Source organism: Lynx rufus, unplaced genomic scaffold (assembly GCF_022079265.1).
Source record: "Lynx rufus isolate CCGP_SWC_20201006 ecotype Redwood Valley unplaced genomic scaffold, mLynRuf1.p SCAF_9, whole genome shotgun sequence".
NCBI lineage: Eukaryota > Metazoa > Chordata > Mammalia > Carnivora > Felidae > Lynx > Lynx rufus.
This window is the reverse complement of record NW_025814897.1, coordinates 39,064,068-39,083,271: the sequence shown is the minus strand read 5'-3', so window position 1 is coordinate 39,083,271 and position 19,204 is coordinate 39,064,068. Positions and strand designations below refer to the sequence as shown.

The window sequence follows — 19,204 nt, the reverse complement described above, 5'->3', positions numbered from 1 at the left end:
GCAGGAAGAGAGCCGGCCAACGTGCCCTTTTCTTCCCAGCTGCTGACACGTTTCCACACACTGGGCCAGAAATGCTAGCTTGGGAGCAGTACGATACCTTTTAGACCTCTGACGGGCTGCAGAACTCATTCTTCCTAAAGGGGGCACAGCCTGACCCCACTGAGGAATCCAAGATGGGGCCCACGGGGCTCTTGCCTCTTACCCTTTTATAGTTCCTTAAGCCACAGGAGACATTTAAACTTCAAAAGCACCAGGTGTGAAGAAGGGGGGAAAGAGTCTTCATATCTCCAATTGGTGCCACATCGATTCCAGAGACTTGTGTAAAGTAGTCTGTGATGTTTATCGCACGATCATATCAGAGTTTGGTTTGTGATACTTCACAGTTTTTCCTAAACATTTAACTTAGCCTCTAGAGCTTGGTAGACGGTGGGAATATCCCCACATCAAGCCACTTCCCTTTGGCTTTACAGCAGTGCCTAAAGTGGGTCATTCTGCTTTTCATCATTTGGCAGTACGTGCGATATGGAGTGGCGAGATATGGGAAGGGGAGGAGGGAAACGCCAACAGGAGATGTACCCAGTTATTTGTGGAAAGTGTCATTTGTCTCAAAGCTATGACGTTCAAAAGAAGAAATGTATGAGGGATTTGAGCCAATTGCCAGTCTTGGCAGCTGGATTGACATGGCACATCAAAATGGCGCAAGGGACATAACAGACAGACCATTGAGGCTTGGCCCCAGAGCTACAAGGGCCCTTTGTGAGCCTGGCCATGGCGAGCCAGCATGGCTCCGGCGGCACAGCCCTGGGCTGACAGAGTAAACAAAGTTGTATCCACACCAGCCCTGCTCCAGACACATCCACCGTGGTCTGAACTTCAAGGGTTGGATCTGAAACTCAGCAGCGTGTGATGTTCAAGTTTTCTTTGAGCCAAGAGATGAGCAGGGCTCCTTTTAATTTCATGGATACATTCTCTTGTGCCGAAAGGGCTATCTGTTTGTCATTTATGGCAATGGTTTCAGAAGCCTGATGAGTCAATACATAATAGACTCCTGGACGTGAAGGAAAAGCCACTGAGTGAGATCATGGAGTCCATCGCCTTGCCTTGTGATGCAAAAAATGGGCTCAGTATGTGGTGAAGATTCATTCAGTGGTTTTGTCCAACCCTTTACTTTGTTCAGACTTCACTGATTTTTTTGCCTAGAGGTGGAAAGGTCCAAAAGACGAGTGAGACAAGAGTGTAGAGCTTATGATAAGAGGAGTATGAACTTGGAGTTCTGGCCTTCATAGTACTGACTCACCATAGCTTATAAATTCACCTGCCCTGATCTGCTAAAGACAGACATGTGTGGTAGTCTGTTGTAAAGCGTGTTAGTCTTCTCTGGTGGGAACCCCCATGGAGAGCCTATCAGTCAAAGCCTCCTTGACTTGTACCACCTTGGCCCTTGTTGTGGGTGAGGCTGATGGAGACGGGGAGACCGAGGTCCTGCTGAGGTGGCTGGGGGGGCCTCCAGGGAACAAGAGCCAGCCATGGATGAAGGCTCTGGTTCTTTTTCTGCTCCATACTTCTTACCCTTCAACCCAGAAGTGGAAATGGACGAATACAAAGGAGGACAAGGTGAAAATTGGACAGGCTGTTCTATGTAGAATTGTGCTTTAAAAAAAAAAAAAAAAAAGGCAAGCATTTGGGTGTTCATTCTGACTCAGTTTGTGGAAACAGGACACTTCTAGAAGTAGTGACTTGGGGTACGGGACTGTACTGTGAATGGAAGCGAACGCGTGAGTGGGTGCTGGTGGGTGAGCTGACCTCTGTCACAGCGCTTGGAGTATGTTAATCAAATGCATGTTTGCTTTCCAAAGAAATCCGACCATATTTCCAAAAGTGGAAGCCGAAGATGCCAAAGAATTTCTCAAAATGTCCTACTTTCTTAATACAATTACTGTTAATATTTTTCCTATACACATTAAGTTTTTCACGTGTTGTAATCCTAGATTATATTTAGTTTAGTATCGTAGCTTTTTTTAGGTAGTTTTGTGTCACATTCTTTTTGCAGTGTGTAATTTCCATAGCCATCCTTTTTATTGCTGTGTAATATTTTATAGAACATATAACTTACATCATTTTTTCTATAAATAATGTAATAAACATCATCATGCATATCAAATTTTTCATGCCCTGGCCCCTAACCCTTAACCTCTGACCCTAATCCTAATCCTGACCCTGAAACTAGCCCTGGCCCTCTTGAGGGGCTTCTGGGCTGCAGGGTGCCGGGAATATACCTTATCCCTCACCCTGGCCCTAGCCCTGACCTTGGCCTTGACCCTGACCCTAACCCTGGATCTGGGAGAGTGACTTCCTGAATGCACAATGGAAGAGACTGAGAGGCAGCCTGACTGTTCTGGAGAAGAGTCCAAACATTTAAGAATTGGTAGTATTTCAGGGCGCCTGGGTGGCTCAGTCGGTTGAGTGACCACCTCTTGATTTCTGCTCAGGTCATGAACTCACCATTGTGGAATTGAGCCCCCAGTCAGGTTCTGCCATGACAGAGTGTAGCCTGCTTGGGATTCTCGCTCTCCTTCTCTCTCTGCCCCTCCCCTGCTCTCTCTCTCTCTCTCTCTCTCTCAAAATAAATAAAACTTAAAAAAAAAAAAAGAATTGATAGTATTTCTGAAAATGAGTGTGAAGGTGGAGATAAAAACAGAAGGACCAGTTGAAAGTCTGTTTAAAGAGTCTTTGGAGCCCAGGTTCCCTCCTTGCTTCAGCTCAGTGGATGGTTACCCTATCTGTTCTCACCCCACCTGTTCTCTGGAGGGGGTCTCTGAACTTTTGGTTTACTTTTTTAGGAATCATTGTTTAGAGTTGAAATTATTGGGTACATTGTAGCAAACCTTTAATGACTTGTGATTCCAGATACCTTTGTAAAAATATGATAGTGCCTGTATCACTGCCCTTTGACCAACATTAGTCACTACAGTTACAAAAACTTTGCTAATTTAATAGGCAGATGGCATTAATGATTTTAATTTGCAATTATAGGCTAGGTTATTGGGGGGTTATTTTACTAGTTAGATGGATTTGGTCTTGAAAATCAACTGTGTTTTTTGTTCGTATGATCTATACGTTGTAATGGATTCAGAGTACACTAAAACCTGTTTCCTCTAATGCTTGCCCTGATTTTCCAGTTTCTAGAACTCTGTATGCTGGGCCTGCTGTGTAGGTTACCTCATCCTCGCTCTCTCCTTCAGTTCTGAGGGGTGGGTGGTGTCACCGTCACTGTCATATGGTGTGGGGGGAGGTCCATGATGTGCGTGGTAAACCCTCAGGCTTAGAGGTGAGTTAAAGTAACGTAGTCCCAGGCACCAGCGTGGGAAGTGCGGGAGCCAGTGAGCAAACCTGGGTTTCTCTGCCACACGCTGCAGCTCCCAGAAAGTGAGCCCTCGGCCACCCCACTGTATGTTGCAGTAGAGGCAAAAATACGGTTTTTATTTGGTAGCTCTCCTCTGGCGAATTTCTAACCAGATGTATATATCACACCTGATGTCCAGCCTGTGCTCTGCCCACTTCTGTTTTTTGCAGGAGGTCTAGAATACTGATGACGTATTCCAGACTCTAGGGGGAAAGGCCTCCAGATGCCCCCTTTGTCTCCAGGTATCTTAGAAGGCCTAGGAGCAAACTTAAGCTTGCTGACGGCTGTAGCTCTGAGCTACGGCTGGCTTCTGGCTTACTTTCATTTGGAGGGGGGGACCGAGGCAGTGTTGTCTGCCTTAGCCTCTTTTTAGCAGAATGCTTCAGTTACGGAAGAGAGGGTACTATTTTAATGACTAACTTTTGGGGCGCCTGGGTGGCTCAGTCGGTTAAGCGGCCGACTTCGGCTCAGGTCATGATCTCGCGGTCTGTGAGTTTGAGCCCCGCGTCAGGCTCTGTGCTGACAGCTCAGAGCCTGGAGCCTGTTTCAGATTCTGTGTCTCCCTCTCTCTGACCCTCCCCCATTCATGCTCTGTCTCTCTCTGTCTCAAAAATAAATAAACGTTAAAAAAAAATTTTTTTTTTTAAATAATGACTAACTTTTATGGCTCAGGCAGTATCGATTTGGAAAAAGACTAAAAATGACTCCTGTCCACGAAGAGAGCACTCTCTTTCCACCTGTCCGTTGCCCTTTTTTGTCCTGTATCTTGGCTGATTCGCCTCATCAGCATAGGGGGTTTGATTTCCTAGCTTCCCAGGAGCAGAGAAAATAGTGGTGACTGTTTACTAATATTTTATTCATCTGTGAACGTATTAATTTGATATTTAGTATGTAGGTGGATACGTTATAAAGGCCTGAAATGGTGGTGTTTGACCCAGCCCGCTGTCCGAGGCTGATAAAAGATGATGCAGCAAGAGGTGCTGTGGACTTCCTTGCACAGAGAAGCTTGCTTGCTTCTCCCCAGGGGCCCGTCATCTCCACCACCCTCTTCCCAGCAGGACAGGGGCTTGCCATTTCCTGTAGTCAGAGAGGGAACTTGTGGGTGTAACTAATGTCCTGAACCGCTCATGTTTTCCTTAAAAAGTGCGCTGTGCATTCCCCCCCCGCCCCTCCCCCCGAGAAACCTCCAGGGCTGGCTTTATTTAGGATAGACGGCATTCTCTGGGAACATGCCAAATGGGGGTTCAGGGAGGAGGGAGGGAGCAAGAGGGGACACAGCCAAGGAGCACATGTGGCAAATGAAAGAGAGAGAACACCTCTCCCCAGGAAACTCCTGTCAATCCAACTGTGCAGCCAGAGTGCAGTTTAAAACACAAACAAGCATAAAGATTCATGCTAAAGAGCAGGGCTTACTTGGTGGGCTTGGCTTGAGGTTTGGAATGTGCCGTATTGCAAGAAAGAATGTTTGGTGGTCCCATCGTACTTTTGAGTCGGAAATGCCTGGAGGAGGAAGGAGAATTTTCAGAGTAAGTGTGTTTCCAGAGTGGCGATTTGTGGTTCATCCAGTTTTGAAAATGAATTGCTATGTAGGACAAAAGGTAAGCCAGATCCAGAGTTGTTGGATTAAAGACTATGCATTGCCCTTAACAAAAATGAGGCCATGGAGCCTCGTTTAAATTCCACCAGCTAAACGTGTGTTTTGAATACCAGCATTAGAATTTAGGAGTTTCTGCAGTTTTTAAGCTGGATTAGGGCTGGATGAGCTAGGTAAAATGCTGTTTATTCTGAGAAATGGCTCTGCAGTATGGGAATTTCAAAGGCTAGGGTCAAGTTCAGGTTACTTTCTCAGGAAACCTAACACAATTCCAGCTATGATGCATTAAACAAGTGACTTCTTCAAACAAGAGGATTGTCTATATCCATCCTGCATAGCAATAAATCTGATCTTAGTTTACGCAAGAGTGGAGTCTTAATTTGGGCATTTACGAGTCTTACCGGTGTCTACACAGCCAACGGGTCTGGGTGGGGAGGCTGTGGGTTTGAGAGAAGATTTGAGGAGTTTTGAGTTCTGGCTCTTCTGTTTTGCAGTCAGTTGTGTTAAGTTCTCTGAGCCTCAGTTTCCTTATCTGCAACTTGTTACGGTTGATGTTTTCTAAAACTAACTGATTTTTCACTGCCAAAAAAAGAAAAAAGAAGGAAAATGGAAATTACCCGCAGTCCCATTATCCAGACTAACCATTGTTAAATACTCTGTTCTCTGTGTTGCTTTGAGGGTCAGAAAGTTATAAGAAAATACTGTTAGGTTGGGAAATTCTATGTAAATAGGTATTTTTGCTTAAGGAGAAGTCTTAAAATTTGAACCTCTTCACCATGAGCCAAGAAGCTCTTTATTATTTCGTTTCATTTTTTCATTCCTTTACCTCGTTTTGTTTACTTTCTGATGATTAAAATAACAATGCAGATTTTTTGGCTTATCTTTATTTTCTAATTTTTGTAAAGTTCATGTATTCCTTAGACAATGAATTTTTGTTTTAAGTAGCCATACATGTTCGTTGTGGAAATTACATAAAGAAAAATAGGACAAGAAAAAAAAAACCCATAATCCCATCACTTAGCATTAGTCACTCTGACCCTTTGTTATAATTCCTTCCAGTCATTTTCCTGCATGCTGTTTTTCACACATACTAGGTGAAATTCAAATATGTGTCTTATCTTGAGGATTTAAAAAAATCCTGGGGTGCCTGGGTGGCTCAGTCGGTTGAGCATCTGACTTAGGCTCAGGTCATGATCTCACAGCTTATGAGTTGGAGCCCCGCGTCAGGCTCTGTGCTGACAGCTCAGAGCCTGGAGCCTACTTCGGATTCTGTGCCTCCCTTCTCTCTCTGCCCCAACCCACTTGCATTCTGTCTCTGTCTCTCTCAAAAATAAATAAACATTAAAAACAAATTTATCAAAAAACAAAAATCCTTTCTTAGGGACTCAGTTAGAACTTGTTGAACTGAATCGTTAATGTCAGTAAACTGAAAAAGGCTATTTTGATTTTATTTCTCTATTAATAACTTTGCTTTGGAAAATGTATTTAGCCGTCTGCATTTTCTCTTTTGAATTCCTTGATTACATCCTCCATCCATTTATCCACTGATGTTTATTTTCGTATCATGGTTTGAAACATTTTGTCCATCACACAAGCCAGATTTATAAATGTTCGCAGGATGGCCTAATTGCAGATGAACATATAGTTTCATACGTTGGATATGGCTTGCTGATCACCCTTGCTGCTTGGGGATGTGGGGACCGCTGAGAGGGGACTGCTGGTCTGTTTGCATGAATTGCTCTGACAGTCACTGAATTCTGGAATTATCTCCAAAATGAGGCCTTTTGGTGAACGTTATAGCAGGGTCTTCAGCAGTGCTGTCCAGTAGAAGTACGGTGTGAGCCACACGTGTCTGCTTAGAAATGTTCTAGCAGCCGTGTTTTCTTAAGAGTTGAAAGAAGACAAGTAAAGTTAATTTTCAAACCTAGTTTAGTTAACCCATTAAAAACCTATCTTTAAAAACATGTTTCAGTTAGTTAAAACTGTTGTCATTTCAACAGATAACCAACATAAAACAAAGCTATTAATGAGCTCTTTTACATGCCTTGTCCTAAGTCCTCAGATTTTGATACACGTTCTACCCTTCTTGCGCATTTCAATCCAGACTTGCCACATTTCAGGTGTTTGGTAGCCCATGTGGCTCCTGGCTACTCTTTGGGACAGCACAAGTCCAGAAGGAAGGAGGGCCGTGTCCGAGAGAGAACGTCCTGATGGGTCCAGACACTACCTTGACATGATGCTCTCATTCCGCATCCCGCTGCGGGACAGCTGCTCAGAAGTCGGAGATTCTGTGGGCTGGAGTGTGCCTTGATCCCTTACTGAGCTTGAGGATTAGGGACCGTGGTGTTTGAAGGCGAAGGGACATTCAAGGGTGGTACCTCTTGCCTTTCTCTTAACACCTATTGGCAGTGCGTGATAAGAGAGGCTAACAGGTATTAAGTACTTCCCTAAAGAGAGACACCGTGTGCAATGCTTTGTATTCCTTATCTCACTGAATTCTCACCACCACCCTGTCAGGTGGATATTATCATCATCACTTAAAGGTGAGGAAGTTAAAAACTTTTCCACGGGTACCTGGTTAGAAAGAAGTCGAAGCAGAAAAAGGATACCCCATACTAAAGAGCAGTGCTCTCTTGTACTAACATGGGAGTTAGCCCTCTTGTGGTGCAAGGAGGGTGATTTCAAGCCCGGTTCAAAGTCCATTTTTAGGCTTTGTAAAGGCCTTGAAGTCTCTGCTTTGTGAATCCTGAAGGTTGCGTACTTTAAAAGTAGGATAATGTATGGCATGAGATCAGTGAATGCCCAAGATTGTAAGAATTAAGTGATGCAGTTGACGTAAAATGCTAATGTGGTGCATTTACGGACAGGTGTTAGCAAATACGAAAGTTTAAGGGGCGCCTGGGTGGCGCAGTCGGTTAAGCGTCCGACTTCAGCCAGGTCACGATCTCGCGGTCCGTGGGTTCGAGCCCCGCGTCGGGCTCTGGGCTGATGGCTCAGAGCCTGGAGCCTGTTTCCGATTCTGTGTCTCCCTCTCTCTCTGCCTCTCCCCCCGTTCATGCTCTGTCTCTCTCTGTCCCAAAAATAAAAATAAAAAACAAAAAACAAAAAACGTTGCAAATACGAAAGTTTAAATAAGCTCGTCTGTGAAGGTTTGCAGTATGCACAGAACAAATGGATTGTTGATTAGATGCCCTCAGTGACCTTGTTTCCGCAGTCCAAATAACATCGTCGCTCCCATTTTGAGCTGCATTTTGTGACCCCAAATACGTAAGAAGGGCAATAACACGGAGCCATGTTATTTATTATATTGGCAATCTCATGATTTGAGATTCTGTCATGAACCAATTATCCAGACCCAATCTAAACACCAGAGGTCTCCTCTTTAATAGTGTAATGTTGAAGGTTTAGCCATTATTTGAAAGCTCATCAAGCATATATGGTCTCCTAACTTGCTCTTGGGCTTAGGGGCTAAATCAGTTGACACAAATGTATGGAGTACCAACTTAGTAGAAGTCATAATTTTCTACCCTCAAAAAAGATACATGCTAAAAACTTGGGAGAAAAGGCTCATGTATGAAAAATTAAATAATAATATATTTAAATAAAAATTCAGGAGAACGAGAGACATGATATAGTCCAGTGATTGTAGGTTGTCAGGATTGTGATTTAGGCATGTTGTAAGCTTGGAGGAAAGAAATGGGGAGCAAATTCTGGGGTCAGGCTATGGGCAGCATGGTCCAGAGTCATTGATGATGGAGGACCAGTCTACAAGGCTTCCCTACATGACCCTTCTTTTGTCAAGATGTGACTCTTTAAATGCTATGATTCTTTTTTTTTTTTTTTCTTTTTTTAATACATCACTGTGGACTTGGGGACAAGAGGCTTTTTCAGCTTTGCTCAGACATATTTAAGTAACTGGTCAGTTCGGTGGCAGATGGAAAAAGGTCACTTTCTGTGGCGTTCCAAGGCTCATTGCATTCCTTCAGAAAGGAGCGGGACCTGGTTCATGGTACTGGCCTCAGTTTTTGTGAGCATTAGGTAAGGTGATGAAATGTGGTGCCTCCCAGATAGCCTAGGCCCGCAATGAGTGCCAGTAGAACGCTCTCTGTAGACAGGACATTAGCCCGTGGAAGCTAATAATGTTGAATGTAAGGAACAGTCCAAGAGAACAACTCAGAGGCAGATTTCCAGCCTTCCTGCTTCCCCCGAGGCTGCTCGAGCCTACAGAAGCTGTGATGCTTGGTGTTAGGGTGTGGATCATGGACACCCCATGGTGTGGTTGCTCCGACAAGGCCACGGGAACCCAGGAGCAAAGAACCAAAGGGTGGTCGCCTTCCCTCCCTGTTCTCGCCAGTATAGGGAGAAATAGTGAACTGCATGGACTCTGGAAACCAAAAGCCTGGACTTGGGTCTTCTTTATGTTCCTATTATCTCTGTTATATTTTGTAAGTTACCATCCTGCGCTTTGTTTTTCTCATCTAAGTAGTCTGACATTGATACCTATTTTATAAGGCAGTTATAAATGCAAAAAATGCTAATAAGTATTAGCCATAACAGAAAAAAATTTATTGGGACTTACGCATGCATTGCTTGGTGGGAGGATTTGTATTAGGGGCTGTGGGATTCAGGTGATAATAGTTAATAGTGATTATGACTAACTGTTTGACCAGTACTTCCTTTGTGCCGGGCTTTGTACATATTATTAGCTCCCTAAGTCCTTTAGCATCGAGCTAAGTTGTGCATTGTCCCAGGAAACCCAAGACGCATGGTGTCAAATAAGCTAGCTCTCTGACTTCACCACCTGCAGGGGAAAGAGGCGCACAAATCCCTGTAGCATCGCATTCTGTTCACAGGTGTTTCTCATTTAACTGTTGGTTCCCATCTTGTCTTTTTCCCTTTTCTCTGTGTCCCCGTTGCCAGGGTCACGGCCAATCAACAGCATTATCTTTGTAAGCTAAGGGTAGGTGGTTTTTAGTATGATCTCATGTGACATTTTCCTGTTCTGTCCCAACACCGTGTCCACCTCATTCACGCTAAACCCACATCTGCCTTGTACAGATCGTTGAGCCCACCAACGCGTTGGCTGAGTAGTGGAGCCAATGAATAGAAGTTTGCTGACCTGCCTGCACATCATCCATTGTAATGTGGTGTTTATCGAATGTGTAACGGAGTTATTTATGCGGCCAATGTTCTCTTTAGTAGAAGAGTTCCCATTTTGAAAAAGTAAGTTCTTTTCTGTCGCCTGACTTTGGCAAACACCCTTTTCCTGCATTGCCACTCAGGTAACTAGTCACCATCATGGGTAACTTAGGCTGGCATTCAGAGAACACTTCCTTTTTGTTATATATCAGAGAAAGATGAGAAGATAAGCCTACCATTGACCATAGTGAATCCCAAATCCCAGAGCTTAATAAATGTTAAAAGATAGAAGCCCTAGTCCAAAGCTGCCTGGGTCAAAGGGAAGCCCCATGGTTTGGAGAGCAGGTGATAGGTTCATCTGTACCCACCTCAGCTCCAAGGAGACACGCCACATGTGTCCCTTACCTTGGATGAAGCGGGAAGGGAGTATGACACTCAGAGCCTTTCCACTCTTGCCACGGAGTTGGACCTCATACACACAGGACGACACATAGTCATATACACGCTTCATTGTGGAAGGGGCACAAATTCATCAAAACGCCGAAGCGTTTTATTTCTGAAGAGACGGGCAGGTAGTTATGTCACAGGTATGGAGAGGGAGGGAGGAGGGGTGGTTTACATCCCCCCCCCGCCCCCTGTGACAACACTCCTTCTGAACTCCAAGGATGGCTGGAAGGTGGAGCCCGCTTAAGGAATAAAGAACCCAACTGAGCTCCATCGTTCTCCACCAGGCGTTGCAGAACTCAGATCCCAGCCATTTCAACAGGAAATGGAAGGGGCTTCCTGACTGAAGGCCTAAGGAAACCTAGTTGGGCAATCCCTCCCGAGCCTAGGTGCGAGGCTCTGGTGTTTGTTACCAAAGCGAGGCCTGTGGTAGGTCATGTTGTCGGGCTCTCCTGCATTTCTTCTGAGGTCGTCTTTATGAACGTCTGCATATCCGTGCAGGGAGGGCTAAGGTGGCCCTTCTCAAATTTTCTTCTAGAGTTTGACATTTAGGTGCCAGGAGTCGGCATTCAGAGGGCTCCTGACTGTACGATATGCTTACAAAATAAACGGCACGGAGCCTGACAGGGTCCAAAAACATTCCAGCAAGTATACCTAAAAGGAAAACAGAAGGCCACACAGTCTCCTGGGGAAAGTGGGGGCTTTGGCTCCGGCTGGCCAGGAATAAGGGGAGGTGACAGGGGCTGAGTGTCAAGGATTGGAAAGTAGCGGGATCTCCAGAGGACTCTGCCCTGGGATACAGAATGTGGGTGGTTTAGGGTTGCTGACCATTCTGCTCACTCCAGTTCCCAGACTGAATCCTAAAGGTTAGGGAGGTCAACAAGAAAACTTGTCTTCCCGAGTCTGCAGAAGAGAGACAGCCGTAGTTGGAGAACTGGCCACCATGACTGCCTTTGGTGCTAATACCTGCGTGAGTTGTTGGTAGGAGCCCTTGGCTTAGGCTGAGAGAAAATGCGATGATTCTTACGGAACAGAGAAGTGAGGAGGGGATTGTTAGGGAGTGAAGTCAGAGAGGGCAGCCCAAGATTTCAGATAAGCTAGTGCCTGGGCTTGGAACCATCTTTTTTTTTTTTTTTTTCCCAACGTTTTATTTATTTTTGGGACAGAGAGAGACAGAGCATGAACGGAGGAGGGGCAGAGAGAGAGGGAGACACAGAATCGGAAACAGGCTCCAGGCTCCGAGCCATCAGCCCAGAACCCAACGCGGGGCTCGAACTCACAGACCGCGAGATCGTGACCTGGCTGAAGTCGGACGCTTAACTGACTGCGCCACCCAGGCGCCCCGGAACCATCTTTATTACATGGCTAAGATCCCCAGACCTCCTCACCCTGGCAAATCAAAACAAAAGATTTGTCCCTTCCCCAAGACTTGTCCATTTCACTGGATGGTACCTCTGTCCATGTGTGTAAAGCCCCAAATCTAGGAGTAATGTTGTTTAACCTTTATTTATGTTGAGAGAGAGAGACAGCATGAGAGGGGCAGGGGCGGAGGCAGAGAGAGAGAGAGAGAGTCCCAAGCAAGCTGCATGCTGTCAGCCAGGAGTCCAATGCGGGGCTCGAACCTACGAACTGTGAGATCATGACCTGAGCAGAAATCAAGAGCCAGATACTTAACCGACTGAGCCGCCCAGGCGCCCCCAGGAGTAATTTTTAAATTTTCCTCACCTTCTCTCTCCCTGTCCATGATTTATCCAGCCATATCCCCAATCCATCCATGATTTCTCTGCCGCTGCCACCCTGTGAGACCTCACGGTTCTCATCTAGACCACGCTCAGGCCTCCCTGCGGGCGCCCTTCATGCATTTTGCCACTGCATCCCATCTGCAGACCAGTCAGTGGGGCAGCTCCTCTGCGGCCGCGGTCTACACCAAAGGCTGGCCTTGGCTGACAAAGGCCTTTGCTCATGGCTCTGGTATCTCACACTACTTGCAGACTCTACTCGGTATTTGCGTGTGCGCTCTCTTTCGTACTCATTGGTGCCTGTGCTAAATCCTGACCTGGGCCCCGTGCCCTAGCTGATTCCCCTACCTGGGAGACTCCTTTTCCTCCTCCTTTCCCCAGGGTCCTTCTTATCTGTCATTCAGACTTCAACGCAAGCACCCACGTCTCCCTCCCTGACCTCTCTGTACGAACTAGGCACGTAGCCACTCACAGTCACATTACTCTGCTATACCTGGCCGATCAGCGTGTCCCCGAACATGTAAGCCTCACGAGAGCAGGGACCTTGTATCCACCGCGACCAAAACAGTGCTGATTAGAGGGAGAACGCATTAAATGCCTGTGGGTGAAGTACCCAACCTGCTCTACTGGCGCCAGCACCCAGATGTGTGCTGATGGCCTCTGGTAGCCCAGGCCAGTCGCTAGGAAGCGTCCTGTTGTGACTCCCCGCCCCCCTGCTCCCCTGTTTCTCGGGTGTGATGACCGGTGTCCACTTCCCTTGCAGCCGCCCCTGCCAGCTCCCTTTCCCGTCGACAGTGCAGCCGCACAGCCCGATGTCCTCCCAGAACCCCTCCGCCGGCGGGCCGCTGCACTCCGTGTCCGTGCCGCTCGCGCTGCCCATGACCCTGGCGGCCCCGCAGCCCCCGCCCGCCGCCTCCCCCAGCCAGCAGCTCGGGCCGGACGCATTCGCCATCGTGGAGCGAGCCCAGCAGATGGTGGAGATCCTGACCGAGGAGAACCGTGTGCTGCACCAGGAGCTTCAGGGTTACTACGACAATGCCGACAAGCTCCATAAGGTAGGTGACTTCCGGAGGGAAGGACAGGGGAAGGGACAGAGTTGTTTCCCCGCTGCTTGACTCACTGGCCAGCAGCGACCCCCGTGTATTCCAGGCACTGTGCAAAGCTTTAGGGAGACGAATAAAGAGGACACAGGCCCTGCCTTGGAGGAGCTTACCGTCCAAAAGGGGGAGGGTTGCCTAAGCTAACACCTGCTGTAGGGTGTCAGGTGGTTATAGAAGGTACAGTGAGGGTGGCCCTGGACCTGGGACTCAGAGGTGGGTAGTATTTCCCCAGGAGGACAGCGGGAATATTAGAGGGTGTGGCCGCCTTCATTCTTAGGGCTTTATGCCGAGAGCCACAGTCAGGAAGACTTTATGCAAGATGAACTGTGGTAGGCAGTGATTTCATGGTGACCGCCCACCCCCATGTGTCAGCACCAGAAATGCTTGTGGTAGAACAGAAGAGGTGAGGGGGCAAAGGGCGATAGGATGTTTTAGGGTAGCAGAGCCACAGGGCACTAGCTTCCTTTCTGGAGGCGAGGGGGCATGTGTGGTAGAAGTGATCTTGTAAGAGTCTGAGTCCCTGGCTCTGTCCTGGACAATCGGGGGCTTTTCTAAATAGAAAAGGTAGGAATATAAACCCTGCCTGACTGCAGGAGCCTTGCCGTTTGGTTCCATATGTCAGTTAATGCTCCCGGTTGGCCCATTTAGCGTTCACCTCTCAGGTAAGGCGGAGTCTTTGTCGCTGGTCCGGTTTTCAGAGTAGTGGGCGCCTCTGATTTCCTGGCGGTACCCAGTGGGGAGCAGTGGGTTTGATGGTGCAAATGTTCACAGACAGAATCTGCCCCAGCACGTTTGTGCAGAGCTTCCACTGAAGAGGTCTGGAGCTCCCTGGAGTCAAGACCAGACTTGGTCCAGAGAGCTCCGGATGCCTTTCCTGGAGGGAGAAGATGAGAGCCAAAAACAAATGGGCTGCCTGAAGGTGGCGGCCTCACTCCCACCCTGCTCGGACCGTAAAAGCTGGGAAACCAGCATGCTGTCTCGTGGCCTTGGTTGTAAGTCACTGTTCAGGCCCAAACTTGTGTCTGACACGTCCTGGGGCAGCTTCCTTCCGGGTGCAGTCGAACACTGGGAAGGAGCTACTCAGCCCCTCCTGGGAAATAACGAATTCTTCTCCCCAACGAAGCCGTATGGCAGACATGTCCAGGAGTTACGCAGACCCAGCTGAGGGCAGTTTAGTTCTGGGTCTTTTCGCATGAAGATCTTTGTGGGTTTTTTTTTTTTTTTTAATTTACTTTAGAGATTTAGAGAAAGAGAGAGGCAGAGGGGCAGAGGGAGGGAGACAGAGAAAGAGAACCTTCAGCAGGGCTCAATCCCATGACCCTGGCGTCATGACCTGAGCCAAAATCAAGAGTCGGACGCTCAACAGACTGAGCCACCCAGGTACCCCACGCACATCTCTTTCTTGATTTCAGCGCACATTTCTGTCTTGAAAAACAAAATCAATCTCCCGGTGACTCAGTTTCCCTGCACAGGGGGTGATTATTAAACTTCGCAGCCAAAAGGATTCTGATGACCAAGAAAGGAAAAATCAAAAGCTGTTTCCTTTCTGGAACTCAAAACTCCTTCAGTCCCTTGAATATTGTAAATGGTTCTATAATTATTACGTGCCCTTAATCAGCCATATGTCAAACTGGAATTGCCAGTTTGAACACCCAGATTTTGGTGGATACTTGCCGTATTCATCACGAGTTCCCCAGCTGTTGTCAACAACTGGGACTGAGAGACACAAGGGCTGCCTGCAATCTGCACCTTAACATTTCGTGGCTTGTGTCCCCGAGGTCGGCCTTGCCCCAGGTGTTGCCTCCGCATCGGCCGCACTGCTCGGCTGTGTGTCGGCAGGCCTGGGGAGAGGACTGTCGGATGAGGTGACGACCTCACTTGGCAGTGAGGATGACCCAGCTTTGGGTGGAGACACGAACTGTGCCGGAGGATGTGGGCGCCCTGTGCCGACAGGAACATCCATCCCGGGGCCCTCACAGCGTTGAGAGCGCTCGCAGAGATTCATGGTAAGGGCAAAACCAGAAATAGATGAATTTTTAATTACAGGGCTTACCCTCTGCATCCCGTGCCGGGAACACAGCAGGGAAGAACAACTAAACGCAGAGCCTGCCGGAGCGCGGCCTAGATAGGAAGCCCCTGTTTCCAGAGAGGCGCAAGGTGGTGATTATCGCTGTTGGTGTTGGAATGATGGTTGAGGACCCCCAGAAGGAGTGGCTGTTTTTAGTTTTTCCTCTGGGTCGCTCATTTTGCTTCTCTTTCCTCCCGGTTTCCCTGAAACCTAATTAATGGACAGAGTTTCTAGCAGGACTAGACTGTGGGCTGTTGAGAGGGTTGGCCTCAGAAGCCATCAGGGCAGATGGGCGTTTGAAGGGAAAGGGTCAGGTATTTATGGCTCCCCCAGGCTTGCTTTAGGGGAGACCCTCTTTTGTCAGTGCAGTAGTGGTGGCTTTGACTGGGCCGTCTGCCGCTTGGACGGAAGGCCAGTCTTTGTCCTGTGGGTCTCTGGACTGTGCACATGAAGGGGCACAGGGAAACACCAGTATCTAGAGCTTGGAGTGGCTGAGATTTTCTCCGGGCTTCTCACTCTGCTCATAGTTCTGTTCCTGGGGCAAGCGTCTCTCTGTGTGCTTTCAGGGGCTCTGTGGCTTGGCCTAAGGCTTCCTGACATCCAGCTGGAAGGGAAAATAGGCGCTGTGAAGGCAAACCCAGGGCTGTGTTCAGAGGATCGTACTCGGACCATCACTAGCCCAGGTGTTTGCATAGCCTGCCCAACCTTCCCTTTATCTTTAACAAATATCGGGGGGATTCAGATGTTCTGGACACGGTGGGTATGGGATTCCCATTCTGAAGGAGTGTGCAGTCAAATCATAGAGCTTTAGACTTAAAATTCTTAAAATGATTCTAGTCTAGCTTCCCACTCTTGAGGAATCCTTGCTTCATGTGCCTGGAAGGAGAGCTCTCATTTTTTACTTGAATGCCTACAGAGGAGAGAAGCTCCCTACCGGGCGTCCTTCTGGAAAACGTAGTTAGGAAATAATCCCTTATGTGGAATCAAAAGCTGCATCTCTTAAACTTCCTACATTGAGTCATAGCTCTGCCCTCCCTCACCACACTGAAGGAGACTAACGTCTCCGTCAGGAAATACCTTGTACTGAACTGAAACCCTTACCCTTTCTCACTTGGTAGCTATAGTCAAGTTAACCGTATCCCAGTTCTTCACTGTTTTAGTATTTAAGATAGCAAACCATGCTGTCACAGGGATCCTACAGTTAGTTTCCTTTTATAGTATGCAGAGGGCAGCTCTTTCAGTGAAGGGAAAGAATCCACGATCGGGTATGGTTCATCAGTGCCCAAGTCTGTCTTTGGGAACTTACAACATTTAAAGATTAATGGATCAGTCTGTATTTTTGTCGTGGGCAGGGCAGAGTTTTAGGGCGCTAAGGGCTTATTTTCTGCACTCGAGGAGCTGACAGTCAAATTGGGGATGTAAAGTACACGTGCACAACCGAATTCCAGTCAGATGAATCCTGCAGATGGAAGTCCGTGAAATCAGCTGGAGCGAAGTTCCAGTGGCCGGTGTAGTTGAGGACAGTTTCTGGCTTGACTTCTTCGTTGTCCTGGACTTGAAGCACTGAGCACCTCAGGGGGGATGCCTCCCTCGGGGTCTATGCTGCCCTAGGCTTCCCAGCACTAGGTGATGCCCTCTGGCCCTCAAGGGGACGGTCCCTGAGGCATGCCCATCTGTCTGAAAACAAAGGCCATCTTTTATAGATGAAATTAGCATAGAAACGGTGATATGTTTCAAAGCCAACTCTTTTGCAAACAAAATTAAAAGGAAGGATCATAATTTGGGGGAGGGCTAGGAACAGGAGTCAGGATGTGCCCTTCTCTGGCTGCCATATTCCCAACAGTTCACGAGATCTTGGGAAGAAACAGAAAGACCTATTGAAATGAGGGGACTCTGAGAGAATCGACTCTGGTAGCCGGAGGCCTTTGGGAGAATAACACGGTGCCCAGAGGGGCCTTGGTATTTGGCTCCTCCATCCCACAGAAGCCCTGATGCTCTCCACACCTCTTCACTGGCCTCTTCTCGGACGTGTCTTCTCGGCTCCATTGTAACCTCTGGGACACCGACCACATTCTCTCTTCGTAAGATTGTGGCACCCCCAGCTTCATTCTTGTCCAGTGGCTCCTCTGCCCCATGTACTGCACAGGGTTGACGCCCCCTCCTTGGCCCTGTCGTCTTCTGTCAATCTCCCTAAGTCGTCCCCGCTGTATGACATCAGCTGTCATCGGGACCCAGCGAGTGAGCTGCTCTCCGGGCTCCCAGACCTGCATCTCTACCTGCTACCTGGAAATCCTTGCCTGCTGTTCTGCAGGGAGGTCGGTGCCTCCCAAACCAGGCCGCTTTCCTTGGCTTTGCTAAGCCCGTTTCTCTTAGAATCACTTACTGTGGTTAAGTCTCACTACTCTGTCTTCCCAGATCCGAATGTCTACGTTGTCTTTGATTTCCTTCTCCTTTGCCATCCCGACCACTCCCTGTGCCCTGTTGACTCCACTCCTCAGTGTCATTGGAATTTGTCTTTTCAGTTGTCATAATTCCCTACCCTTGTCATCTGTCATTGAACTATTTACGTTAGCTTCTTACCTGGACTTGTTTTCTCCTGTTTCCTCTCCCTACACTCTCCCCCAACCCCTACGTCCCCCCCACCCCCTCTCCCTTTTGTATCTCTATAAAGCCTCAGATAAGGTCACGCTGCCCAGCTGCTTAGATACCCCTCCGTTCCCCAACCCTCCTTACCCCTGTAATTCCCCCTCACCCCTGAAGTCCTTCCTTCGGGACTAGCTCCCGCCCTCATGTCTGGCTCTCATCCCTGGACTACCTGTCATGTCAGAGACATGCACTTTCTCTTGTGGCCCTGTGCTGTGGCTCACGCCCTGTCTTCTGACCACAACGCCAAAGCCATTTGGCCTTTTCTGCTTGGGCAAACCCTGTGCATCCTTCAAGACTCATTTTAAGTGGCATTTTCCCTGATATCTTTTTTAACGAAACCATTTCTCACCCCTGCAGAATTAATGACTTTATCGCTAGGCTGTCAGAGCATTACAGAACCACCACCCCCCGGTTCCCATTGCGTTGGAGAAGTGCACGTGCCTGGGGAGAGGCCGACACTAGACTGAGCTCCCAAAGACCGGGAATTATCTTACTAATTTCTGTATCCTTGGCACAAGGACACATCGAAAGTGTGCGAGAGATGTCTGTTATGTCAGGACGTGCATTATTTACGGGGGTCCCAGCAGGGACTTTCTGATCGGAGCAGCTGAGGTACCGGCAGTTAGGGTGCCTGGCTCATGGTGACACAAGTCTCGTGTGAAGGGACCGAAAACACAATGCAGGTCTCTTGGTGCCCAGTGAGGGGCGCTAGTGCTTCAGCCCTCCCCACTGGGCCTCTGCTTCTTCTGACTCGGAGCAGCAGTTCATCAAGGTTCCGTGTTCCCTTCTCCTGCATGCATGTTACACAGCAATAAAATGGGGGTTGTTGACATCTACCTGGAAAGCATGCTGTTAGAGGAGACTCCTGTTAGAGCAGGTACGGCTCCTTGTTATAGATTTACCTGCGCCCGAGATTAAAGGCACACCTCTTGACTTCTTGAAAAATGGAAAAAGAATGGTTTTAACCCCATATCTTTCAATTCCTTCACATAAAGAGGTTTCCTGTGGTGCATTTGTATATGATTAGATCTGAGTCCTTTGTCCTTATGTGGGTAAGTTCACAGACAAAGG

The 19,204-nt window shown here is 47.9% G+C and overlaps 1 protein-coding gene across 1 annotated transcript in view; it reads left to right on the top strand.

The window, feature by feature from the left end:
• The window catches only part of AMOTL1 (angiomotin like 1), a 116,161-nt gene that overhangs the window by 56,746 nt on the left and 40,211 nt on the right, over positions 1-19,204 (top strand). Inside the window, exon 5 of the mRNA XM_047072321.1 lies at positions 13,083-13,374. Within this exon, the coding sequence (XP_046928277.1) occupies positions 13,083-13,374 (292 nt within the window). The remainder of the gene's footprint in view (positions 1-13,082; positions 13,375-19,204) is intronic.